The sequence below is a fragment of the Silene latifolia genome, unplaced genomic scaffold, assembly GCF_048544455.1.
Source record: "Silene latifolia isolate original U9 population unplaced genomic scaffold, ASM4854445v1 scaffold_277, whole genome shotgun sequence".
Lineage (NCBI taxonomy): Eukaryota > Viridiplantae > Streptophyta > Magnoliopsida > Caryophyllales > Caryophyllaceae > Silene > Silene latifolia.
Genome location: NW_027413219.1, coordinates 176152 through 203974, shown reverse-complemented (window position 1 = coordinate 203974; position 27823 = coordinate 176152). Strand labels below are relative to the sequence as shown.

The 27823-nt window shown below is 37.3% G+C and overlaps 2 protein-coding genes across 7 annotated transcripts; one reads left to right on the top strand and one right to left on the bottom strand.

Annotated features, from left to right (window-relative positions):
• Window positions 1-7016: 7016 nt before the first annotated feature.
• LOC141639110 (DNA polymerase alpha-associated DNA helicase A) lies at window positions 7017-17521 on the top strand. Its single transcript, XM_074448299.1, has 8 exons — window positions 7017-7485; window positions 8521-9254; window positions 10410-10721; window positions 11041-11324; window positions 12514-13545; window positions 15074-15242; window positions 15334-15491; window positions 17028-17521. Exons 2-8 carry the CDS (start codon window positions 8588-8590, stop codon window positions 17268-17270), a joined length of 2865 nt encoding a protein of 954 aa, XP_074304400.1. The 5' UTR covers window positions 7017-7485; window positions 8521-8587; the 3' UTR covers window positions 17271-17521.
• A 775-nt stretch (window positions 17522-18296) lies between these two features.
• LOC141639111 (uncharacterized) lies at window positions 18297-23102 on the bottom strand. 6 transcript variants are annotated; one of them, XM_074448301.1, is made up of 4 exons: window positions 22052-23102; window positions 21097-21243; window positions 20307-20981; window positions 18297-19669 (listed from the first exon to the last, which is right to left on the bottom strand). In XM_074448301.1, the coding sequence occupies exons 1-4, from the start codon at window positions 22424-22426 to the stop codon at window positions 18521-18523; spliced, it is 2346 nt and encodes a 781-aa protein (XP_074304402.1). In that variant the 5' UTR covers window positions 22427-23102; the 3' UTR covers window positions 18297-18520. The 6 variants fall into 6 exon arrangements, with proteins under 6 accessions (XP_074304402.1, XP_074304401.1, XP_074304405.1 ...); XM_074448300.1 differs by having other exon boundaries at window positions 18297-19672; window positions 22052-22823; XM_074448304.1 differs by lacking the exon at window positions 22052-23102 and adding an exon at window positions 21536-21696.
• Between the last annotated feature and the right edge of the window lie 4721 nt (window positions 23103-27823).

Here is a 27823-nt window from a genome sequence, read left to right as displayed (position 1 = left end):
ATGCTTTCTTCTTCTTTATTTCTCGTTTCCCCTTTTATCATGTCTAGCTAGTTCCGTAGTATGTTAGGATTAGGGAAGCCGTGGTAGCATGTTTTAATTGACTTGAATAGATTAGTCTTGCGATAAGAATTGTATTAGGAAATTTAATTGTTATCAGGTCGAATGAATGCATGCAGGAGACCAATAAATCTAGTTAACCCCGACCTGGATCGAAAGATTGGAAGGGAAGGCTTGCTTAGTTACAATAGGGTATTGTAGTGAGGGCGAAAGCTAAGCTATTTACGCTCTAGGGCGGTTTAAGGACCGAAAGGTGACGACCATAGCTCTTCTTATCAATAGTCTAATCGCCTCAGTATTCCCGATAGTATAGCTGCCACGGTGGACCGACTCCTAGCATATTTCCCTTCTCTTTCTGTTAATTTCTTATATTCATTTCTCTCTCGCCTATTAGTTTAGTTCAACAATCAATTCAACCCCCATTTCTGTGACACCCTGACAGACCGAATTAAACAGATAAATAGCAACTTAGCCTCCCTGTGGAGATCGACCCTACTTACCGCTGACTTCTGTTAGTAGTAATTTAGGTATTTTATTTTTGGTACGAAACGACAGTATCAACGACGACGGGGTCGCAGTGACACTAACTAGAGTCAAAACCGACACCGGACCAAAAACCGACTCAAAAATTCAAATCTCGACTCCAACAACGAGTCAGACCGAGTCAACCACCAAAAACAAAACTTTCAAAACCTTCTATGCTAAGATTTCCCGGATTTATGTTTGGTCAAGTACCAAACATATGACTACAAATCCTAGGATAGAACAAATCATGATTTCTCTTGTGTGAAAGCGATAAGACAACTCAAAGACCCGCGACGTGGCTCGCGCCTCTTTGAGCAGCCCAGGTGGCCACGTCGCTCAAAACTCACACAACCACTCATTTTCCTATAAATACCCCTCAAATACCCCCATTTGAGAACTTACGCGATCGTCCGCCCCCTCTTTTCTCCCTTAAAATTCTCGACTCGACTTCTTAAGTCAGAATCTGACGCGTATTTACGACCTACCGATCGTAAATACAAGCCTTACACATTGTTTGGTACCGTCATCGTGCATTAAATCACTTGACCGACCACTTCGACCACTACACCGTCGCTAATCTTAAAACACTCTTTTTACTTACCAAAACGATTTTAAACCGAGTTTTTTCCGACCAAACGAGTTGTTACACTTACGTCGGTCACTCGCCATAACCAAACATGTAAGTATGAGGGTGTAAAAATCCTTATTTATCATGTTTTTATTTGTTTCATGACTACAACATGCTAAAACATGCATAACATGAACCAAAACATGGGATAAACGAGCCAAAACTGATTTTTGGCCTGAGACAGAAGCCCCTTGGCTCGCCGGCTTGCCCGCGCCTAAATGGAGTGTCCAGGTCAGAACTCAACCGTGTTTGTTCTCGTCTTTCTCTTTTAATTCATTTTCATATTTACAATCGGTTTTTACCATTTCAAATATTTTCGAACCTTTTCATTTTATTTCATTTGTTTTAACCATAAAACATTTTTCACCCTTCGTTCCTCATACCATGACGGTTAAATCCGTGTTTCGGTGATAATATTTGGTTAATAACATTTAAAAGGTATTTTAAAGCCTTTTATTTTATTTTCGGGAGGTACTTTAAAGCCTTTCATCGTTTCTTTACATTTTCAAAACAAGCATATTAGTCCCCAACACAAAGTCATCCTTGGTTCTACATACCATGTCGGATTTTAATCCGGGTACGATGATGAGTACCGACTAATTACATTCAAATGAACTTAAAACAATTAGTTCATAATCATTTTCAAAACTATTCATGTCAAGTTTGTCAAAGTCGAACCCGACACCGAATATCATCAAAACAATGATGATTATTCGAGTCTCATTCCTCAAATTAACAAATGCGGTCTAAACGACCCTTTCAAATCAAGTCGGGTTCAAATACCCATTTCTCAACACGTTTTATAACGTTTTCAAAAGGTCAGAACACGGCATATAACCGTAGGCTGACCCGCGCCTCAAGCAGGCCTTTTCTTTCTCATTTTCAAAACCAGGGGAGGCCCCTTGTACCGCCGGCTGGCTCGCGCCTCATGTAGCCGTCTGGTACAGGACCTGTTCCCTTTCCAGCACTCGTCTAAGACGATCCCGACTCCGGTTAGCCCGGATATAGGACGGATCAGATGACTATTTGCTTATTCAAAATCATACTTGCAAAACGCTTTACCAAGACAAATGGATCACGTTATGTACCCTAAACCTAATTTGGTAAATGGATGTTTAATTTCCGTCTTGCATGCAAATCAATCATTAATCCAACTCGACATCTTATACTTGATACTTGGATTAAATCAACCGACTTAGAAAGCTCTCACATGTTAGGTTTAAATTATTGGATGTGCATTCATGCATTTAAACCGTTTTATCAACTTTTGCATTCAACCGACCAAGATCGATCAGTAGAGGCCGCTACCGCGGGCGGGATTGGGTGTCTGATTAAAGGGCTTCCCAATACGTACCTTCACCTCTTACTCAGAAACTTTGGATAGTGGACGACCTTATCCAGGGTGTACGAGAGTCAAGAGATAGGATGCTAAAGAGGGACGATTTCCTCATCTTTAGTACCTATGTCAAACACTGCTTTGTGCTTCGATTTGACCGAGGTATAAAGTGGATTTCGAACGGGTTCCAAGCATCCCACAAATGCTTGGTGGCGACTCCGAACATCTCTAATCGTTTCGAGACCCTTACCGAGACGAAACCGACCGATCTAAAACGATCCGGTCGAAAGCATTTTTACGCCGCCGAGCGTGGCTTTCAAAAGACCGCTATACGTCCACAGATTAGCTTGGCATGTAGGTGGCCATGTCCACAGTTTTGAGTTAAAATGTTCTTTCGAGTTGCATGGTTAGTAGGTTGGCTTTGCGTGTTGTATCAGGTAGGTGTGAACTTTGGGGACGAAGTTCGTTTTAATGAGGGATCCTTTAGGGATCGTGAGGATCCTTCATCATTGCCCATTTACTTGTTTTATTAACTTAGGCCTTTAGTATTGGTCTCCTCCTTGTTGCTTGGTCGTTAGATGCGATCAATTCAGCTCCGTTTTGCTCCGTTTAAGCAAGGCTAACACTCCTCTACTACCAAGGGCACAAAACCTCATAGAATATGCATAATAGGAAGCTAAAGATAAGAAACGACCTTAATGCATGCTAGAAAGCGTAGGAACGAAGCTAGTTAGGGGACTAAATGTGTGTAAATATGAGTCACATCAACTACGATTTTCTGGTCCTATCTTACTCGGTTGAGTAAGCCATACTCGGTCAAGAAAGTTGTCGAGTGCTTTTAAACAGACTACTGTGTTAGGTGCACTCGGCTGAGTTGTGAGGAACTCGGTCGAGTAGGGCGTACTCAGCCGAGTACTCCGGGTACTCGACCGAGTACCCCAAGTACTCGACCGAGTACCCAGTCTGACAGGTTAATTTTCGCGGTATTGATTAAAATAGTTGGAGAAGTATATATAAGTCGTGTTATCGGCTTAATCATTTTATAATTAGTTCTTAATAACTTTTCTAAACTCTAAACTACGTAACAATGTTCTCCAATTACCTTAATCATTTCTAAATCTAGGGTTCATAGATTTGGGGGTTTTCGTTCCTTTTCTGCGTCAATTCAATCAGTAAGTGCTTTACCTTTGTCATTTATATATTTTGATTATAGATTCACAAACCCTAATTGGGTGAATTGGTATTTTTAGGTGATTAGTTTGTGTATGTGTAGTATATTGATTGTATGATATCATAATAGGTGAGGACTTCGTAGAGGAGGCTTTCTAGCGTGATTCCTGTGCTTTTATTTGGATTTTGATAAGGTAGGGTTTCCCTACTCGGTTGATTGATTAGTTGGTATAAGATTGGTTGTGGTTGATTGTATAATATGTATCATTTGGATTGAGATTGATTGAGATAATATCGTTGTTTAATTGTTGTTGTGGGACCATTTTCGGGAGATGGTTCAAACCCCATGTTCACCTCTTGTGGCTCCCATCACAGGGGGGATGTGTACTTTAATGATTTGGGTTCGCTCATTGTGATGAGCGGGAATTTGGTGGGTAAGGCCCCCCCCCCCCCCACTGGCAGTGTGGGTTACCTGTTGCGATAGGTAACCTGGCAGGGCTACACATTTTGGTGTGTCGTCGGTTACTGATGATTGATGAAGTTTGGAGGATTGATTGATTACTGTTATATTGGATTATATTATTGTGAATTCTTATTTTGGTTATACAGTTGATTGATCCCGTTTATTATTTTCAAAATTGTGGTGATCCATTCGAGGATAGTGAGCAGTTGGTTTAGCAGGTAATGGATATGAATGTATCTCGCGGGTTACGAATGAGACTGAGTCATCACCTTTCTTTTAGCTAGCATCCGCTGTCGCTTAAACATTAGTTTCTTTTGGTTGTTTTCGGAGTTGTAAACAGTTTTTGTTTTGGACATCTGGTTGTATTTTGATTAAACAGTTTTGTACTTTTAATAAATGTTCTTTGATGGTCTAATTGATATACTTTACCTCGGGCAACGGAGATGGTAGCATCTGATATGCTAAGGTGATCCTTGGTAAGGCACCTTGGTGTATGAGGGTGTTACAATGTTGCTCAAGTTTAGGAAATCTTACCACAATAGCCCATTAGGGAGGAAGGAGATCTTGAATATCTCATAGGTAGACCAAATCCTTCTAAGAAAGCCATCAAGTATTTCCCAAAGTGGATTCGCCCTAATGACATAACCATAAATCGCCAGCTTCTAGTTATCGATCTCCTCTTTAACTTCATCCTCAATTAGCTTAAAAATAGGCTTTTGTGGTTCTCCAGATTCAGACTCATCACATTCAACAATTGGTTTTAATCGAGACGAAGACACCTTCTCTCTACTCTTCCAGGTAGTTGAGACCTCAATCCAATCATTAAGATTTTCAGAGATCACAAGTCCTTCCTTCAATACAGTAGTAGTCTGAATCTGCTTACTCACTTCTCGGCGGATCAAAGTTATTTCATCCTCTACGGATTCAACATTAACACTCGGACACTCTATTATTGTTACTAAAAATAATTTGTTTTTGATTATTAGGATTATTAGTACTAGAAGTATTAATTGATGAATTAGTATTATTTTTGGTGAATTATGTTGTGAATTATTGCTAAGAAAAGCAGATGTGGGAGGATAATTGGATTTTTTCCGAGTCATTGCTACGAAAATCAGGAACCCTAAAAATCAGAGTATTTTCTCACTCTAACTTGTTCTCTCCTCGCAAACCTTGTCTATATATGCCTTTATTCGGAGGAGGATTGGTTTTGATTGCTTGATTTTTAGGTTACTTTTTGATTGTGCTTGGATAACTAATCGGGTAGGGATCTTACTTATTTGAAATTGGGTTGAATGCTTTTGTGTTTGGGTCATTAATATTGAATAGTAATGATTATTGAGTAGTGTAGCGTGCCGGAAGCACTGTATGCGCCTTGCTTGTGGGGATCAATACGGGTAACTGGTCCTCGACTCCAATGATCGTGGTAGCCGCCTATGAGTTCTCCTCTTTTGTGCCCGCAGTTAGAGGATGTGCACATTCGGAATCGAGGATAATATTGTGATTAGAATAAGAAACATTGTTGAGATGGGCTTGTTCCGATGGTGTGTCCAAACTGGTTTGGTTATGGTGAGAGTTGTCTTTGCTTGTTGGTTGGTATTGTTCGTACCGTTACTACAATTGAGGTTGTTTATCATTTTATTTATTTTCCATACTCAACCTTTTGTTGACGTGTTTGTGTGATGTGTGTTGTCCACCCAAACCTTTAAACTTGGTGGCCTGTTACCATTTGTTATTTTCATTCAAATGGGGAGCAATGTATCTTAGGTAAAATTGAGTTGATGCATGTTGTCGTGTGGATGCTTGAACGGGATTGGGGAATTGAGGAGTTGCTACACTTAGCAATTGACTTATAAGTCATGAGTTTTAGTTGGTTCAGTTAAACATTGTATTTAGACACCCGTTGTATTAGTTGATGACTCTATAATTTGGTAGTTTGTAAGCTGTCTTAAAAAATTACTCCCTCCCCACCAGATGGATCTTCCCACTTCAATAAAATACTCCTAACATATATTAGAGAAGTGGAAAGATCATTATGATGGAGAGAGTATTAAATAAAGTATTTGGTAGTTTGTAGGTTGTCTTAAACAATTATTTAACAAAATATTTAAATTGTTTTACTATTGTTGGTCATGATGTTCACTGCCTCACTTTACCAAGATGAAAACTCTCTTATTTATTTGGGAAGGTCTAGTTAAGGCTCCTGCAGAAATGAGGGGTATTACATGCACCATATGGTGCGTTTTCTCTTAATACTTTGCGGACTCGTATGTTTAATTAAAACTTAGATCTAATGATTGTGAAACCACACAGACCGTTTTAAGATTTGCAATGTATATAATGTGTATAAATAGTATAAAACAATAAATATAAAATTAAAACGGGTTGATAACACCATCAGAATTCGACGTTCATGTTAGTATCACAAGATTAAGTAAAAATCAGCTTGAGTGGTAACCCAAAATTATGTGGAGAGTGCCCTTGAAACTAATCAAGGATTTAAGACTAGACTGATTGATTACGTGAATATTGAGTTTGTCAAATTGGTTAGTCTAGATACAACGAGACGGACCGCGATATGAATCGTGTTTATGTAGTCGATTGATCAAACATGTAATTTCTGTGAGTAATAACACGGTCTAGAATGCAAGAGGGAGAACAAAATAGGAGGAAAATCAACCAGAATGTGTTAAATTATGAAGACCCGAGATCTTTATTTTTAACAAAATAGGGGAAGAAATGGACAGAAACACGCAACAGATTTTACCTACTTAGAAGATGAGGTTCATGACTGTACGCGTCAATTCAAAAGGGTGCACCACCTAGTGCGTCATTTTGTTTGAGGTTTTATTCTCACACAAGAAAGCACGTAGACGTGAATTCCGAGAAGAAAGGATGAATGTTTATCTTATTAGTACTAATCGAAAATGAAGACGGTTTTTTACTCAGATTCCGAATCGACTCCAAGATATTCAAGTAATCTTTTATTAACCGATCTACAAAATGTCCTAAAATTGCAAGATAAGCTAAATATATGCCGTCCGATTGTATCTGCTGGCTTGTGTTAGGTGCAAACCGTTAATTTCGTGTTGCATTTTCGGATCGTATCATTGTCCGGCAGCTCTACACATAAGTACACATGTTAGGTTGTAGCCTACCGGTAGGTGGTGATTATAATATTAGTAGAAGACCGGGAAGGGTGGCAATTGAAGAAGCAGTGGGCAAATGGGTGGGGGAGCTGAGCTGACAACATCTGGATGTTGACATATATATATCTCCAAGGCTACAACCTCCATTATAAAACTGGTACGTGCTCTCTTCACTCCAATTTACTCCGTATTTCCTATTTAAGATTTGATGATTCATTATTTATCTCTACCTAGTTTTGCAACTGTCTCTTTGGATCCTAACAACAACTGATTCTAAAGTTGGTGGTTTGAAAGTGACATATCATCAATTACAGCCTCATAAACAATTACGACTTCAAATATAGGAATGAATGATATGGTGGCAATAATAACGGCGGAATAAAGCCCTTTTATATATTCAAATTACATATGGTGTTTAGTTAAATACTCCGTCCGTCCTGGGTCATTTGTTTTTATTGGGCGTCTTAAGCAATTGTTTATTTTTCTATTTTGGGAATGTTTTTTATGAACAATTTGATCTTTATATTCTATTTGTCACCAATCAAATAATCAATTGGTACTCTTTTCTTTCCTTAGTTTTTATATCAAAATCTAGACAAGTGAGTGGGGCAGAGGGAGTATTACGAATTTGATTATTTGAATGTGGTAACCCCGATGAAAAGTCTCTCCCCGACGTATGTGATGGAATGAGGCGGTGAGAGATGATTTAGTGACATGTGAGCCATACGCTTAGGAAGAATTTCAAGTCTTTTAAAGTGGTCCAAAGAAATATCTACATGTACCTATAATGGTATAGTATGAGTTTGTAAGAAGGTAGTGAACCACCCTGGCGCTGTCTTTGATCTGCAAACCAGAACCACACAAGTGTAAATGTGCTGCTGGTGCATTACTTCCCCACACGTGAATCAGGAACATCATTTAACCACGTAGACTTTAACAACATCTCAAAATTTAGTTTCCTTGCACTTTCATTGGTTGCCAACCAAATTAGCACATCTTCTTCTTATTATTATGTTTCTCGTTTTTACTCTATATTCCAGCCACTTAAACTATGCAATAATATCACAGTCGTAATACACCCCGTTTCTATAAAAACAAGCGTGCATCTCCCGCTTATTCATCTTACACATCTCTCTTTTTACATTACTTTTAGTTTCGCTACTACCTAGGATTCATTGCTTTCATGCTCTAGGTTGCAGGAAAACGGACACGTTAAGGTTGCAACCCGTTAAGGAAGTCGGGTTGCAGCGATAAGTGTTATGGAGGCTGCTTGTTGCTATGTTTGTACGAGCTGCTCCGCCATGTCATTCAAGAAATTGCCTAATTTGAGTTCCCGTACTGCCATTACGACCCCTATTCCTATGCCAAGGTCTTTCACAAACTTGTCCTTTAAGATGAATTTGGTAAGTGTTCAGCAAATTACCTGCTGTACTACTCCCAAAACCAAGACAAAAACTGCTGCTGTGCCACTTAGTACATATAGCAATACTGCTACAGATGGCAAGAAAAGGAGGACACGTAGACGGGTTTCAAAAACGGCTGTTGTTAGAGGACCTAACCAGAATGGGGACCCATTGGGAAGACGGGATCTGGGGAAGGCGGTGGTCAAGTGGATAAGCCAGGGAATGAGTGCTATGGCGACTGAGTTTGGTGCAGCCGAGTTAAGAGGCGATTTTGGTGAGATAGAGCAGAAAATGGGGCCTGGTCTGACCTTTGTTATTGAGGCTCAGCCTTACTTGAGTGCAGTTCCCATGCCTGCTGGTCTGGAATCTGTTTGTCTCAAGGCTTGTGCCCATTATCCTACCTTGTTTGATCACTTTCAGCGCGAGCTTAGAGATGTTCTTAATGGGTTGCAGGCCAAGGGTCATGTTGAGGATTGGCGCGAGACGAGGGCGTGGAAGTTGCTCAAGCAGCTGGCTACTTCAGGTACTTTCTCTCCTTTTGACATTCTGATAAGTTGTTTTGTAATCTTTTGATGTTTCACGGAGTTGTTTTGTGAACCTTTGCTGCTATTTTGTTCTGTCATATGTTAAATGCTGCTTCTGACCATAGTGAATTATGCGACTAATGAAAGGGCTTGGTTAATTGTGGTATTCTAGCTGATTGAGGTTTTATCCGAGGATAGTTTGGTGTGGATTGGAGGTAGTATAACAAATTTATTGGTTGCGTGACTGAGGAATGCAATTGAGGGCCTGCCAAAATTTGCAGCCATGCAACTTAAACAAAACTTTGAATTTCAACGAAGTCATAAAGAGGGCCAGAGGGGGACAATTAGAGATAAATAAGGAACCCAAATTTTTAGTTTAGAACTGAGAGGATTAGTGTATGAAAATGTCTCATTAATTATATTTCTGAAAGTTAATCGGCTAAAGTTTAGCATGAAAATGAGAAATAAGTTACGCAGTATGTTATTCAGCGGAACGTTAGGTAATTGACTGCATTGAATTCCCTTGATTATGCTTACTCGTTACTAATTTAAGAGGTGCATCTTGCTTTGTGTATAACAATTTGCTCAAATAGAAGTTAATATTACTTGCTATGTACTAGCATCTATTAATTAGCTGGTAAAATGTGACAAATGCTTTTAGCGTTTTTCTGGTACTCCCCTTGGGTACTCTTACTCTCTTATTGGTAGCATTATGAGTGCCTTTGTCATGTTCTAATAATCTGAACGGGAACCGAGTTAGCTGCTTATCATTGTGGTCATGAGATTTAGGTCACCAAGTTTCAAGTTGCTTAGTATGATATAGAGAGTAAAGTTAAATACTGTTTAGAGTATGATTTACAAAAATTCTGTGATACAGGAAGGCAGAAGGGTAGAATGTTACAGGAAGTAAATCAGTAATCATACTACTCGTTATGATGTAAACTGTAGATACCGTAACATCTGAGTTACATTTTACAGCTTGTAGCAATTATACTATTCGTTAACTATCCTTTCGTTTCCTTCACATGGTTTTGCTTTATCCAATCTAAATGCTACTACACTTTTGCTGTTTCTTATGCTTCCTTAATCAATTTGCAATCTTAATGGTATTGCCACTTGCTCTTTCTGTGACCTTTGACTGCATGACACAACAGTTCAGCACAAAGCTATTGCACGAAAGCCCTCCCAGACAAAGCTTACTACTGGTGTTCTAGGGCTTAAATCTGACAGGATCACGGCTATACAGAGTAAAATTGACCAATTCACAAAGCGGATGTCGATATTGCTCCAAATAGAACGAGATGCTGAGCTGGAGTTTACCCAGGAGGAGTTAAATGCAGTCCCTATGCCTCCTGATGACAGTTCTGACTCCTCCAGGCCTATTGAATACTTGGTCACTCATGGGCAGGCACAACAAGAACTATGTGATACGCTTTGCAACTTGACTGCTGTTAGTACTTCAATAGGTATCTTAAGCTTCCTTGTCGAAAGTCTCAAAACTTGCCAATTATTTCATTGATTAGTGTCTGTGTCTTTTTGTAAGTTCTTGTTACTGTGAAGTAGCATTTACGTAGAACTTACACTTTTCGTCTTGGGTTATGTGGAAGCAACCTCTATGTGCTATTAGCATTGGGTAATACTGAGTACAGCTTAGAATGGCATTTGCTTACTGTAGAATATGAGATGCATTTTTGGACTAAAGCTTTATAGACTTGTTGCATGAGTGCGTGACTAGATGGATACATTTTGTGGACCAAGGATAAGTGGTTGTCTTTATTGTTGCAGGATTAGGCGGATTACATTCAGTGTTGTTTAGAGTTGAGGGCAATCATCTATTGCCACCTACTACCCTTTCTCCAGGGGACATGGTCTGTGTGAGAACATGTGATAGTAGAGGCGCAGGTGCAACTTCATGCATGCAAGGTTTTGTTGACAATCTAGGGGAGGATGGCTGCAGTATTAGTGTTGCTCTAGAGTCTCGACATGGTGATGCTATATTTTCAATGCTCTTTGGTAAGCTTGTACGACTTGATCGCATCCCTGGATTGGCTGACACTCTAACATATGAGGTAATTGGTAAGATGGACTGCTAGAAACCTGAATAAACATGATCAAATGGCATGAGATTCTGGTTTGCATTGTTTTACTTAACATTTGTTATGGAGTCTTACTTCTTTAGTGGAAGTAGTTTGATGCCTGAAGTACACTGTCTCACAATTTCCACTTAGATGACATAAATGTTGAGCAATTTCTCACATTGGTGACTTCAGGTTTAAGCGATTCCTCACATTGGTGACTTCTGTTTGAGCAATTCCCATTTCGGTAACCATAAGTACAAAGTATTGCACAGGCGAAATTTGTTTAAATTAATACTTTCGACGAGTATAGGTAAGTGCAGAATCAAAATTAGAAAAAGACGAAGATGATTTTTTACCTAAATTTACAAATTAACATATAAGTATGATGCTTAAAATCTTTGGCATTTAGATGAACTTTTTGTTATACTACAGTTTAAGTCACCATAGTCGGAAACGACTCAAAAAACAGTTCAATAAAGTGGAATGTGAAACGTGAGGGCACTACAAGAAAATTACCCCTTATCAGACAACCTGTTTAAAACCCTAGTCAGGAGAAAAAAAAAAGGGTCAATCAGCGATGCTGAGCATAAGTAATGGACTTCTTGATGATGATTGTCCATAATGACTATTGCAATGTGGATCTAGTGGAATATAGCATACATGCGCAATCTTTTACTCAATACTAGTTGCGTAAACTTGGTTTATTAATTTAATTGTGTAAGTAGTAGCCATTTGATACAATTCTCGGCGCGATTGTCATTATGGGTCAGGTGGAAAAAAACCTCTTTGTTTCAGGCGTAAGGCTCTGTACATTCACCCCCTCCTTCCCCGAGTCGTTTATGGGAGCCCTTAAGGCATTTGGTTATAGCTCTAGTGGTTGTGGTTCTATCTGTATTTAACATATTAAGCTTCTTTTAAATTTATGAGGCCACTAATAGTTTGAACTCCATACAGTTGAGCTACTGTTAGGATAAACTTAGGGTAATATTATAGAAATCAGCACTCAAGCTGTTACTTGATGGTAAACCTGGTCACTGAAAAATATGTGTCCAAGTGTGCAACATTACAGACTATTGGTTCATGCTCTATTTAGTTTACAGTGGTTAGTGCAGTCAGACTTGACTTTTCTTACATGATCTTTTTTTCCTGACATAATCTTTGTCATTTAATCCTTCTGCAGCGTAATTGTGAGGCCCTGATGATTCTTCAAAAGAATGGTTTACAGAAGAAAAACCCAGCCATTTCCATTGTGGCTACTTTGTTTGGTGATAAAGAGGATCTTGATTGTCTAGAGGACAATGATATATTGGATTGGAATGGTGTCGAACTAGATGGACAGTTAGGAAGTACTAGCTATGATGAGTCTCAACAAAAAGCTATCACCTTGGGTCTGAACAAGAAACGGCCATTATTGCTCATCCATGGCCCACCTGGTTCAGGAAAATCAGGGTTGCTGAAGAAACTCATTGTTCTCTCTATTGAGCGTGGTGAAAAAGTGCTTGTGACAGCTCCAACTAACGCGGCCATTGACAACATGGTCGAGAAACTTTCAAATACGGGGATAAATATTGTGCGAGTAGGTAATCCTGCAAGAATATCGTCAGCTGTTGCTTCAAAATCTTTAGGTGAGATTGTCATTAACAAAATGCAGAAGTTTAAGCTGGAATTTGAAAGAAAAAGAACAAATCTTAGAAAAGACCTAAGTCTTTGTCTCAAAGATGATTCATTAGCTGCTGGTATACGTCAGCTCATAAAGCAGCTTGGTAAAGACTTGAAGAAAAAGGAAAAGGAAATAGTGAAGGAGGTACTGTCAAGTGCTCAGGTTATTCTTGCGACCAATACAGGAGCAGCCGATTCGCAGCTCCGTAGGCTGGGGCCCTTTGATTTGGTAGTTATTGATGAAGTTGGGCAAGCGATAGAACCCTCTTGTTGGATCTCAATTCTTCAAGGAAAACGCTGTATTCTTGCCGGTGACCATTGCCAGCTGGCTCCAGTAGTTCTATCGAGGACAGCGTTAGAGGGTGGTCTTGGAATCTCTCTGCTAGAGAGAGCGACTAATTTGCATGGAGGAGCTCTTGTTGCTAAGCTCACAACACAGTATCGGATGAATGATACCATTGCTAGTTGGGTTTCCAAGGAAATGTATGGTGGCTTATTGAAATCAGCTGCCAATGTGTCATCTCATCTACTAATAGATTCTCCATTTGTGAAGGTAACACTCTGGCCAGTTTATATGTGTTATTTTTACTCATCAAGTTATCATCATTATTTGTGTTTATAGCTTCTGCAAAATAACCCTTATAGCACATAATTTATGTTCTTGGCTTACCATGGTTTCATGGTATAAAAATGCTCGTCGCTGCTATGCTACATAACGTCTCATCTGTGAACACTGATACTGCAATCCTATTAACCTCAGTTACAAAAGATTGGAAATGACAATCCTTTTTTCGGGTGAAATACTGGTACTGCAATCCTATTATCCTATTTTACAGGTGTTTCCATGACAATCTAGTCGGGGCATTTTGGGTTTACGTGACAGGTGTTTCTGTGACAATCTCTCAATAAGTTAATCCTATTAACCTCTATTACTAAATATTGCATTGAGAATGGAGGATAATAGGATTGCAGTATCAGTGTTTCAGGTGTTTTGGGTTACCGTATCAGATTGCAGTATCCGAAAGGGTCACAGATCGTATCAAGTCGGCGCATTTCGGGTTCGGGTCAATTATTATCAAGTTATTTAGGGATTAATATCAGTGTGCAACAATAAACATTCGGGTCGGGTTATTCAGGTTAGGCAATTTTGCCAGGTCTAGTACTTCCCGTGATCGCTTACCCCTGTACATGAGAATTTTGTGTTGCTCAAACCTTAACTGTACGAATGAGTTGTGAGTTCCCATGACACTCTTAGATTGAAAAATCATTTATTTGGTTTGTTTAAACGCAAAACTTGTTTGGCAACTACTGTAAACTAAATAAGATCAGATTGCCAAGATCTTGTTATAGTTCTTCTAACAAAGGTTCTTTACTGCTGGTTCCTCCCTTTCGTCTTTGACTTACCTGTAGACTTGTTAATTTGTCACAACGGTTGGGTCACTTTTGGGTATACTATGCACTGTGGGTTGGTTCATTTTTAGTTTGGATCTATTTTATATTTGCTATATTGGGTTGTTATGGGGAGCTCCTGAGGTTTCTTTCTGACAATTTTTTTTCTTTTGGTTAAATTCTGGCCAATGTTCACAGGTCAGGTTCTTCAGGTCTAAGTCAGATCATTTCTAGTGGTGTCTATTAGGTTTTTCATTTTTGTTATGTAGATAAACTTACGTTTAATTTCAAGTAGGTCAATATGGAATAGGTTTTTTTCGGGTTGGGTCATTGCGGATCAGGTCATATTGTGCCCATCGGTGTTTGGGATTGGGTGCCCGGGTCGGATCGGATCTAATTCACGTACAGGATCATATCTGTGTTTTTTGTTCTCGTTTAATTCGGGTTTCAGTTAAGGTCATTGTCTGTTTTGGCAGGTCTACTGACATTCCCAGGAGAATGTAGATGTTCTTCTGTGTTATCTTATTTTTTCAGATATTGTTATTTCTTATCCATAACTCGTCAACCTAGATAGTTAGATCAATGCAGTCTGGTCATTTGTGTTATAGCCGTAGGAACTGCTATTTCAAGCCTAACAATGTCGATTTATTCTTTACGACATGACCTAATGTGATCTATTTCCTTTTTTGCAGCACACATGGATAACGCAGTGCCCATTATTATTGCTAGATACAAGATCGCCTTACGGAAGTTTGTCTGTTAATTGTGAGGAGGAAATGGATCCAGCTGGGACTGGCTCATTCTACAATGAAGGAGAAGCAAATATTGTTATAAGGCACATCCTTTCTTTGGTTTATGCAGGTGGTTCTCTTTTGCTTTGAAAAATGTGCTCCCCTGATAGTTGACAACTCATGTGGAAACAGTCAGTAACAGTTGTCCACCAATTGTGTAGGTGTGAGCCCTAAAGCGATCGCCATCCAGTCTCCGTATGTTGCTCAAGTCCAACTCTTAAGAGAGAGACTTCTTGAGATTGATGAGGTTAGAGGTGTTGAGGTCGCTACAATTGATAGCTTTCAAGGCCGGGAAGCTGATGCTGTGATTATCTCAATGGTAAAATTTCTTTACTGTTTCCTTGCCTTCATTCTCTTAACTTTCTTCACTCTTAAGCCGCCTTGTAGTTCTAGTGGTATTTTTTGTTGTTGTTTGTATGTACTCCCTCCTACCCATTCCAAACTACCCATTTGACTTTTCGCAGTTTACTAGACGACACTTTGACCCCCTTTTTCTTCATTTTTATATATATTTTTTTTTTGTTGAAACTGTAATTTTCCAAAACACCTCTTCATAACAAACGTAAATATGTCAATTTTATATTTAAATTTTTAAAATTTGACTAAATATAGAGGTCAATATTTAACAAGTTTGACTTTGAAAAGTGGATTGGATAGTTTGGAATGGATAGGAGGAAGTATGATTTTTGTCTAATTCGTTGAAGATTCATTGTTCTATTGTCGCAGTAATGCTACATGTTCCTCCTTTTCTTCTTTGTTTTGAACTCCATCACCCCAATAATTCCGAATCCTAAAGAGTCATTCTTACTTATGTTTTGATGCTGTGATTATCTCAATGGTAAACATATCCATATCCGATCCAAACTAGCACCTTTGGATTGGATTTTTCCCGTGCTCAACCCTACGCGTTTCAGCTACTATACTTTGAAAGTGAACACCTACAATGGCATCATTGTAGCAGGTCATTTCTTGCTCCATCTCAAAACGACTCCTGGTGACATTCTCTTATGAAAAATATCATACTGGTATGCCGGAGCTTCACTGTTCCCTGACTCTGATTCTCATAAAAACTAGTCTGAATTGCCCCAATTTTCCCATGAAAAAGCTCCAGTGCTTCAAGCCTTCAAGTACACACATCCTAGAAATTCAGTCTCAGTGACTGACACATCATATCTGATAGTATCGTTAGAGGTCCTACTAGAAAATGTTTACACCCAAGTAAAATGAACTTTACTCCTTTCTGAATGAACTTCTGATAAGTTTGCCCAGATATTTTAGCAATGCAGCCCTATTTCTTCTCAATCGAGAGGCCATGAAATATTCAACAGCTGAGCAAATTGAGCTAGCTTTTGTGATCTGTGTATGCTCACTAAACTATGCATTTAGTGCATATATTATGTGGATACACTATTGTTTGGTTTCGGAATATGATGGAATAAACTAAAAGTAAGTCCCTCAATTGTCAAAGCTGCTTACGTTTTCGAAGTAATAGTTGCTCAATGTAATTCTTGCCCGTTTTTCATTGTGGGTCTTACTAAAACAATCTACTCCTATATTAATACATAGGTAAGACTCTGTACATATTACTCCTCACCAATATTAGTCAGGAGTGGATACTGGATACCACACCTGCCCCGGTTAGAGTGGGTATGGCTGGTAGTAGGGTGGGTAATTGGGTATGCGATGAAGCATTATATCTTTCATGGATTTATGGGCTGAGGAGCGGGGTGGATTTTGTGTCATAACAGCTTTATACGTGTCCACCCACCGTGTAAGAGAATACTTGATCTGGAATATTATCGAAGACCATAAATGATGTTATTTGCTTTTTCTTCTCATGGTTGCTGTGTTGCAGGTTCGATCAAACACAATGGGTGCTGTAGGGTTCCTTGGGGACAGTCGGAGAATGAATGTGGCCATCACAAGGGCACGGAAACATGTGGCTATAGTCTGCGATAGCTCGACGATATGCCACAACACCTTCTTGGCCAGGCTATTACGCCATATTCGATACTTTGGTAGGGTAAAGCAAGCTGAGTCTGATAATTTTGAAGGTCCGGGACTGGGGTCAAACCCAATGTTACCATCAATTAGTTGATGAAGTCAGTAATTCTTATGGTTTATGGGGGCAAACTATACTGTATAGTTCCAAATATCTGTTTCTTATCTGGTAACACCCAGGCTCAACCTCATTCTTGTATAGCATTCTTAGTACTTGTCCAATCATCTTGGATAAGATCTGCAGTTGTACATAACATATACATACATTTGCCTTGAAATGAACAAAGGATGATGTTTAAACATCAACTTTTGTTGCTTATTTTACAAGACATTCTCCATTTTGGTCAACTGTTTGTTGGATGGCTACCCAAATGTTTGTTGTGTAGTTAACAATATTCATCATAGATGTAGGAATGTCTTGAATCATTTTATTTTTTTTTTTTTGGTGTTGACAAAGAGTATCCCCAGATTGTTAGGACAATCTCTTTTAGGATGGAGAAGGCTATTTAATGGGCAGTCCCCTTCCAAGTTTGATTTTTTCATTCACAAAAATAAAAAAATCAAACCCCTAACCACTTATTTAAGAGATGAAAGCCTCGTCACTTTCACCAACCAATTTTTTCTTAAAACATTTTTGTCCACGAAAATTGTAGAATCTGATAGTAAATTGACATGCAGATGGAAGAGGAGTGACACAGAGCAACGTAGAAAGTGGCAGACAATTGGTACAAAAGTGAGGGTTTTAATGGCTATTTTGGGCTCTTCATTGTGAGCCTTGCATTTTCCCACTAGCATGAAATAACATTACTACTTCCTTTGCTAGTGGCAGATACAATACTTGACCTTCCCATTAAGGGAAAGTGCATTCTATATGTCATGCACAAACTTGCAAAATTCTATACGCCCGGATGTCATTCCAATCAAATTTGGAGCTCCGCATAAATCACCATTTAAAACGTCAATGACAAGAAAAAAAAAAATCGAGAAAATAATACAAACGTGAGGAAAACACGATTGTACAATAGAAGCGCGCTTGTATAACATACTTGCTCAGAATGTGCCCCAAATGAATCATATAGACCATACTTATAATTGTGATAGTATCAAGTGATGCATTCGAAATTTCGAACACTTGCAAGTTGTCATTAAAACTTCAGTTTAAAGTCTCTACTTACAATTGCAAACCCTGCTCTTTACAGGGTAAGAGTCTTCATAATCAAATCCCTTAAATAAAAGGAAAAGATTACACATATAACAGCCTACTCTCTCATCCACAAACTTCTCTCTATGTAAAAAACCAAACAAAAAGTCAATGAACAATATGTATATGCCTTCACAATGCTCATTCTATGCAGCAACGACAGTCATCATTGATGTCTGTAGATCACAAGTCATCGGATTCTGTACATCAACTGCTATTGATGCCTCTACATTAGCTGTCGCCACTGGTGCTATGTCATTAGGTGTCGGCAAGATCGAGGCAGTGTAGTGAATCTCGATCTGAAGCCTGGCATGAAGAGGGGTTGAAGATATCAATCCCTTTTTCATGTCAACCTGCAACTCCCTTATTGGAATAGCAGCCAAAAAACTCTTTATGTACTCCTTGCAACACTCTTTACCTCTAAACATCACCATATCATCTTCCTTCATTCCATCCTCGTCCCCCGACTCTTCTACCTTGATTACTGCCAACTCTTGAACTGGTGAAGCATGTTCCGACTTGTCTACCACGGGCTCGCTTTTCCCCGTCTTCTCCTTTGAAAATTTTCCATCATTGTCTCGCTCATCTTTTTGGGAAGTTTGAACGGGTGCCCTTTCAATAGTTGTGTCCTCGTCAAACTTTAAAACAAAAGCCTGATTGTTGCCCTCAAAAAGTCTTTCCCCTAACGTGTCAATGAGATAAAAGGCATCACAATCAACCCTAAGAAGAAAAAAGTGATCATTCCAGCTAACCACATAAACCAATGGCTCACTGGCATGGTTCAGATTCAATGCCGCTTGGCAAATTTCACCCCATATGTCATCAAAAGACATGGCGTCCTTTAAGAAATGGAAGGACTCGTCTTCCAATCCTTCAGGATGAAAGAACCCAATGAAGGACCTCTCGGGGATAACAGCGAGGGGACGGATTTTAGCCTGAAGGACAGTTTCGAGATCAAAGTGCTTATCAGGGAACCTCTCCTTGTAGTCTTCATTCTCACAAAGATTTCTCCACTGGAGAGAGCCTTCTCTAATAAGGGTGTCAAAGTCAGACTTTATTGGCATTTCTCCTCGATTAGTGTGAAGCCAGTCCGCAATAACAGCTACCAAAGCTGTGCAGGCACTTTCGCCAGCAGCTCTTTCACTTCTTTGGTCGATGGAGGCAAAAAATACTTGAGTCCTCAGTTTCATGCTCCCATCACGACTCGATAGCTCCTTCAGCTCCCAACTTCCAACAGCAAAGTTATCATCCCCAAATTCGGAGAACAACGATCCACTTCCTACTGACTCTTCACACTGCTTCAATATAATACAGTCATCAAGAAACCAGCTAACGCATACAACATTCAAATTTGGGGTTCAGATGAAAAGATAAACCGTCAGGCACACCCCTTAAAGAGTTTAAATCCTGATAGTCATTACCCTAAAGACTTGAACTAGCTCAATTGAAACCCTCCATGTTGTTTGTGATGCATTACAGTGCAAGAACTACCCCCCTTCCCCCCTTCTTCATCAACGAAAAGAAAAAAAGGGGCGAAAATAACAACCCTACTCAGAACTCAGAACTGATGCATATGGTTTTTCCCTCACCCCTACAAAAATCACACTATAAAATAGCCCTTTGGCAGATTGAGTGTGACATAAAAAAGATAGATGACTGGTATTAAATATGGGTTAAAACAACTGTTTGCGATGTAGTTATCAAGGTATTGATGGTTACTACATCAGCGTTTTGATCAACTGCAACTAAGATGCAATGACCTAGACTAGGCTGCGACGACCATTACGATTAAAGCCTTGAATTAAGGTTTATATCATGATAGATAGTACTCGATACTTAGGATGACTTCTAACACATATAAAGTATATAAGCTAAAACAAAAAGGTCCATAGTCTTCATACAAAAATATTACAAGGTAGGATGGGTACATACCGTTGTAGATTCATCAAGGGAAAGTTGTCTACGATCAAAATCAATATCATCTCCACCTTCTTCCCTATAATCTTTCTTCAGCAATGGCTCCCCTTTGACCCTAGGGGCTTTGAAACTCAATTTCCTTTTCCTCCAGGCTAAAATCCCAAATTTTGGACTTTGCCTCAGCAATTGCTCAGATACAGATGTGTCCAAATCTTGAGTAGGTGAGCTGTCTACATCTAGCCGCTTATTACTATAATAAACTAACTCATCATCTTCACAATTAACCCGCAGATCAAGAGCTCTCCCAGCTAAATTAACATGGACCAAATTGCCATAACCACATGACTTTTCAACACTGATATTCTCTTTACTTTCCTCGGATTCACCCTCTTCACTATCATCAAATGAGTCGGTGTCAAAGGGGTAATTGTCATCTGAATCACTTCCTGTAGAGAACTTGCTGTCGCTACTGACTTCCCCATGGCATGCCTTCTTGGATTTTTTAGATGAAACATAATTCGTCATGCTTTTGACTTTCCTCATACCAGCTTTAAATGTAGAACCTTCCTCTTTATTAATTGACGGAGAAGGTCCACCAAAACAGGGTGATAGCGGGGCAAACAAGATTGGTCTCTGAACTTCACCTGGAGGTTCATTGGTAGGTTTTAACTCCGTCAACTGAAGAGAAATCTACATCATCAAAAAAAGGTCGAATATGGTCAACATGTAATACTAAAATATGTATCCTCATGAAAAACGGCATTGAAAAACATGCAACGAGAAAACATAGCACCTAACAACTTACACAAAGTGAGGGGCAGCATTTGAAATTGCAACCAACTATTGACAAAGGAATATCCATATTCATCTCGTTAACACCTTCCAGAGAAACAAAATCGGCAAGGTTGACTACAGCAGGTGTTGCCAAAGGACCCTTCTTTTTCGCATCCATCTGAGAACCCAAAAATATAAGCGGCTGATCAGTCTCAAATTTGATAAGGAAAATCTCAGAAACTAAAACTCAGCCAAAAAAAAAAAGTCAAAGCAACTCAATCTACAAAGGAATAAAAATCAAAATTCATCTCACAGTGGAATTACTTCCATAACAACAACCAAAAAAGAAAAAACAGTAGTACTTGAATGAAATCCTTATACTTTTGCAGCCTAAATGTCAACCTTTCTAAGAGGCATCATGAACATTTTACGACGACTATTTCCCTATTAAGGATAGTTGAAAAATATACCAGAACCTTTGAAATTTGATCCGCCTATTGCAAAAAGCTACATATTCAATCAGCCATCATTTCAGAACAATAGTCATATTCCCTTTTTTAATATACAGTGAAGTTGAAGAGAACCTAAAATTTCAGACATAATTTTTGGCAATCCAGCTTTCAGTAGAAGTGAGGATAGAAATGTCCTAAACCTAAAATGACAGGACTTCTGCAGAATTCGGAATTACTCACCCCGTCACAATCATTTGTTTCCATTTGATTAAAATACCTAACAAAGAATATAAAAAATAAACAAATGATTGAGACGAAGAAAGTGTGTAAATTCCTTAACGTTTTCCCTGGTCCAAGCCCCAAAAACACAACACACGATTAAAATACATGAAGAAAGACATGATGGTGTTGATAAACACAAATTCTCATCATTTAAGACGGACATATCCGTCTTAACCAATAAGACTAGAAACAATAGAGTAAAAAACATAATGACAACAAAGTATTAGATGAAATATAAAAAGAAAAACTGACATTGAAGACATAAAAAGTGATTTCCCAAGGAAGAAAAACGCCGTCAACAATTTTATCCTTGGACCCACAAAATCCGCAAACAGAAGTGAATTCCTCATCCCATTGAACGACACCGTTTTGAGACAAAGATTGAATTGTTGTGGAATTCTTTTTCAAACTCTTCTTCCTGAATGATCTAAACCCATTTGTCTTGCAACCTTTCCAATTGATCTCCACCTTCAATTTACTAAACCCATCATCAATTTTCCTAATTTTTTCATCATTATCATCACTGATTGTTGGTAAGCCTGTTATACAACGCACCACAATTTTAACCTCATATTTTTTCGATTTAATTGGAGGCCACGGCCTCCATCTAATCATATTCACACCCATTTCAAATTAATTATACAGAAATATAATATTTTCTGAATATTATTAAAGACAAATTGTGGGTGAATTACCCAGAAAAGAAAGAGTGAATCTTTTGCAAAAAAAAAAGGTAAATAGGGTATATTGAGATTGACCCACAAAGAAAATATTCGTTTCAAAACTGAAAGCTTTTGGTTGATATTTGTTTCAAAATTGTGAAATTATGTATGGTAGGTGAAATTGGGGGATAAAGATTATTAAAGATGAAATTTGGAATTGGAGTTAGTAGTGTTAGTGTTAGGGTAGAATTTTGATAAGAATGGGAGAATTTTATTAAATTAATCAAATTAGTTTGGGAAGAAACGGTATGAAAAGGGAGTAATAGTAGAATAGTAGCAATAGGTTGGTAGTTGACTTTTGTGGGATTAAAATAAAATATTCAAGGCTAATAATACTGATGTTAGCTAAGACGACTTGGATTTTTGTCATCTACAGTGAGGAGAGAGAACGACAAACAAAAAAATTAAAACAGAATGTTCTCTTCGGTGCCGTGCTTGCACTCTATTTTGAAAACGGAGTTGTTTTTTTATGTACGTTTTTTACGTACTTTTTGCCATAATTTTTCCACACTATACTTTTTACTTGGAAACAAAAAATAAGTTCTCTCTTTTAATTTTTCTCTAAAAAATTAATCAAATTCAACGTTTATGTATCTCAACTTTGATATTTGAACTAGCAATCTGTTCTAATCAATTATGCAACTTAATCATATACGGAATTTTTTTTATCAAATTAATTAGATATAAATACTATTAGGGTTAGTTTATGCAATTAGGATTTCATGAAGGATTATTTATGCACCTTAATCATATTAAAGAAGTAAATCAACATCATAGATTATGCGAGACACATTGTGTTGCATAGATAGTCTGATGCAAGCGATTCAATTGAGTGTTATGAACTAATTGTTGTTGTTTATGAATTTATTTGTCGTACTTATTCCTATGATGCGTAACTAGTTAGAACCCGTGCAAATGCACAGTATCTTAGATTGTAGTATATAGAGAAATGAGCATTATTAATAATTACACTTTAAATTTACTGTTAAAGTCTATAATATTGATGTGTTCTATTAATTATTAAGATAGAAAATGGAAAATATAAGGACAATTTTACATACGAAAAATTAAAATATCATTACATTTACTAATTTCAATAAATATTGTGTATTTGGTGTTGTATTTAGAGAGATTTTCGTATTTTATAAAATCACACTAATTAGTATTTCGGCGATGTATTTTTCAAATAAGAGATCGAAGATATTTGTGATGGAGAAAATTTTTTAATATGATAATTTAAATATATTTACGGTTAAAATGTGATAATAATAATAATAATAATAATAATAATAATAATAATAATAATAATAATAATAATAATAATAATAATAATAATAATAATAATAATAATAATAATAATAATAATAATAATAATAATAATAATAATAATAATATGAGTAAAATATATAGTAATCTTACAAACTTACATATATATGGTAGTCTAAAGTATTTAAGTGTAATATATTTGAGAAATAAGAATTATAAAGTAGGCCCACATTTGTATAGAATAAATAAAAGTTTAAGCCCAATATTTGAGAATAACCAAACCTATTTACTATTAAGGCCCAATTTGTAGATGAGGGTGATTTGAGCGGGAAAATTTCTAGTTTCACCTATTCATTTAATAAATAGAGGATTACAAATCACACCAACAATTGGGAGAGAGTGGTAGAAGCCGTCATTTTTTGTCATATGATACAACTCTTAGGAGGATGATGAGCTTCAACCGGTGGGCAAAGGAGATAGACGGTGGGGGAGAGCGGTGGCAGTCTGGCTATGGTGGAAGGGTAATACTTTGATTGATTAATATTGAAAAGGAAGGTTTAACCGAGAAGGGTAAAATGGGTAATATTGTATGTGATTGAGTAAATCATGTACACGAATGAGCAATATCCTTTTGAAAATTCCACACGGGATATTATCATCATACTACTTCAAAGTTGAAACCCCGTGCGTATATTAGGATTATCTTTAACAATATTAAGAATTTGTTGAATAATAATTGTTAATGTTGGTTTACGCGTATGTTGTTATGGTTTGGTAATAAAACTCGGTTTAGTTGATAAAAATAAAAGTCCAACTATGTTAAAAATTGGAGCAAACAAAATTTTGGGTTGATTTAGTTGATTAGTGATGAATCATCAGTAGTCAGTACCTTTGATATAAACGATGCTTCATTTAGTATTAACTAGGTTGAAAGTCCGTATTTTGTGCAGGTTAATGACTTTGATTATCTTAAAACCAAGTGATCAAACATTATCGATAAGGTGTTATGATTATTATAATGACAAGTGTGAAATTAAAGCGCCAACTCGTGCCACATTCAACAAATCAATATATATTTTCTTTGAACGATATATCTACCCTTCAAATAATAATTATTTACACATTGTCATGCTACTTGCTAGTTCTCTTTATGCGTGATATATACATATATGTACATAAATTATATATGTACATATATGTGTTCCTTAGGTATCACGCTCTAGGTTGAAATCCCGTGCGTAGCAACGTGGTAATTAATTTAGTTATAATTATAATGAAAAAACGTTATAAGGGTTTAATATTTACATCTTATGTCTAAGCATTTGTTTACATATGATTAAAATATCTCTTTTAAAGAAAAATAAATGATAAATACATGTGATGAATATGGTAGACTACATTTCGTTGATACTTCATATTGAATTTGTTTAGTAATAATTTGAAATCAAGTCATTATAAAAATTACATATACGGTTTGACACCCCCGGATTTCTACGAAAAGAAAATGCAAACTTTGCAGTGGAAAAAGAGATGTTTTAAAAACTTTGATATTGAAAACCGCGGAGTCACTATACAAACCAAAAGTTGATTTTAAATAAAGCTTTTATACAAAATAAAACTTAGCTAGGTGAGCGGGATCTTAATCCCTAAATAAAAATACAATTATAAAACTAGGTACGATCATAAACTACAACGAGGAAGGTCATTCGTTGTAAGTACAACGCTCGCTAGCTCACACGTCTTCACCCTCAAGAAGCAACACTATCACCTGTCATTCATGTAAACATGAACGCCACAGTCAGTAGGGAGTAACTCAAGGTTCTTCCAGCCACATTATATCAAAATGAACATAACAAAGAACTAAAATAAGACAAGGCATATTAAATACAGGATACAATTCACTTGAACAAATAGGCATGTGATCATTCATGTTAGAATAATAAGAGAAAGCAATATAGAATAGCAAATGAGTATGTCATAGGCATTTTTAAATAAGTGAAGTAAAGGAAAGAACATAGATACAGTTAGTTAAATACAAGCACGGATTCCAATGAAATGTGACATATGCAACTATCCAAATTACACAAGACTAGTACTTAAGTCATGTGAGATAGATAAACAAGTAGTCAATCATCGTAATACATATAGCTGAAAACCATAGCCATTGCTTGGAAATCTTCTAACAAACATTGCACAGGACGTGGCTATTAACGTCACATGCGCACTCATGGCTTGCATCTCACCATAAGAATGGATGGGAGGATCAATCCCGGTGATCATATCGCAAGTAGAAGGCTTGCATCTCACCTATAGTGTCCGATAGGACCAAGACTCTTACATTCAACCACATAAGACGTAAACTCTCGTGTAGACATATGCCAATGACCATAACCAAGCAAGACATTTATTACTCTTAGACTAAATTTTCCCCGGGTAGGACTACGATAATAATACGGTCCTAGTCTAAACCTGGCCAGATTCTGGGGAGGTCATAATTACCCAATTCGACATGCGGCAGAACAACCCGCATCCAATACTCGATGACATAACGGAAATCGAGTACTCCAATCGCCAGAATCAGCACGAAAATAGCAGAAAAGACTAAGATAAAACTCACTTGCCAGAACAGCACAAGTAAGCCAAACCCGTACTTGCCAGAATCAGCACAAGTAGGGCGTAAATATAAGTCAAGCAAAAAGGCATAGCATTGTTGCATTTTTACAAGAATACGACTCATTACCGGTACTTACTTAGAATAAATCACCCATACTTGAAATATGAAGAAAACATGAAAAGGAGCAAGTAATAACCCATAAATGAAATATACTAAGTCATTTCATACTTGTATAACATGGCTAAACATTTTATTTCATATTTAAAAGTTACTTGAGCATAAAATAGAACAAGTGATAACAAATGAATTAAGTGATACGAAATACGAGGCAAAACGAAAACAAACAAATGAGAATTCAAATATGAATTATATAGCATCATTTCATACTTTTCTAACATGAATAACCATTATAATCCATATTTACATATTAATTAAAAATAGTATAAACAAACGATAACCAATGAATTAAGTAATGCGAAACACTAGATAAAATGTAAACAAACCCAAACCGAACCGCATTTAAGCTTAACAACCAAAACCGATGTTTAACATGTGAATGAGACATAAGCAAGGGGCTCCAATGATAAAAAGGTGTAAACACATCATACACAAGTATTAGAAACAAGGTTAAGATGCATACCCAACATGAAACATAAAACTCACTTTATAACAACAAGTTTAGTACTCGACTACAACAAAGGGTCAAATTCAAACGATCATAACATGAGTTATAGATATGAGAATAAGGTAAAACTAATTGGAGGTTATAGCTTATCCTCTTATGATTCTAATGGTAGGTTATAAGCCCAAAATAAACAAGTAACGAAAGAGTTATGACCATTTTACGAAAATTGGTCAGGCTGAAACCGCGGCTGCGGGCTACTTCCCACAACACCTACAAACTACATCTTTATCCCCCAAATCAATCTTATCTTATCATTATAATCCCAATTGAATAATAACATGTAATTAACAAGGAATTTCATATGTATACTTGAGACGGAAATCAATAGTCTACATATCCAAGCAACCAACTTTACCCAGTTGTTTTAAAATCAAATATTTCCAAACTACCAATTTCATAATATAATTAAACATGTTAACAAGGCATATTTGAGACAAATTTCACCAATTAACACATGTAAACAACCAATTTCACCCAATTGAAAGTAAATATAACAACATACTCAAAAATTTTCAAACCAACTTAAGACAACTTCACACATCAAACTACCAAGCAAGGAACATGTGAAAAAATATGTAAAGTTTCCAACTTTCACAACCAAGAGACTAATCTATAACAATTAAAACACACAATTTTGACATAAATATCGATTAACCTATCACCGTTACCTTTTTGCTCTTCAATGTACACACTTCAAACTCAAAACTACTCTAGGTTGTCCAAGTAAACACCTAAAC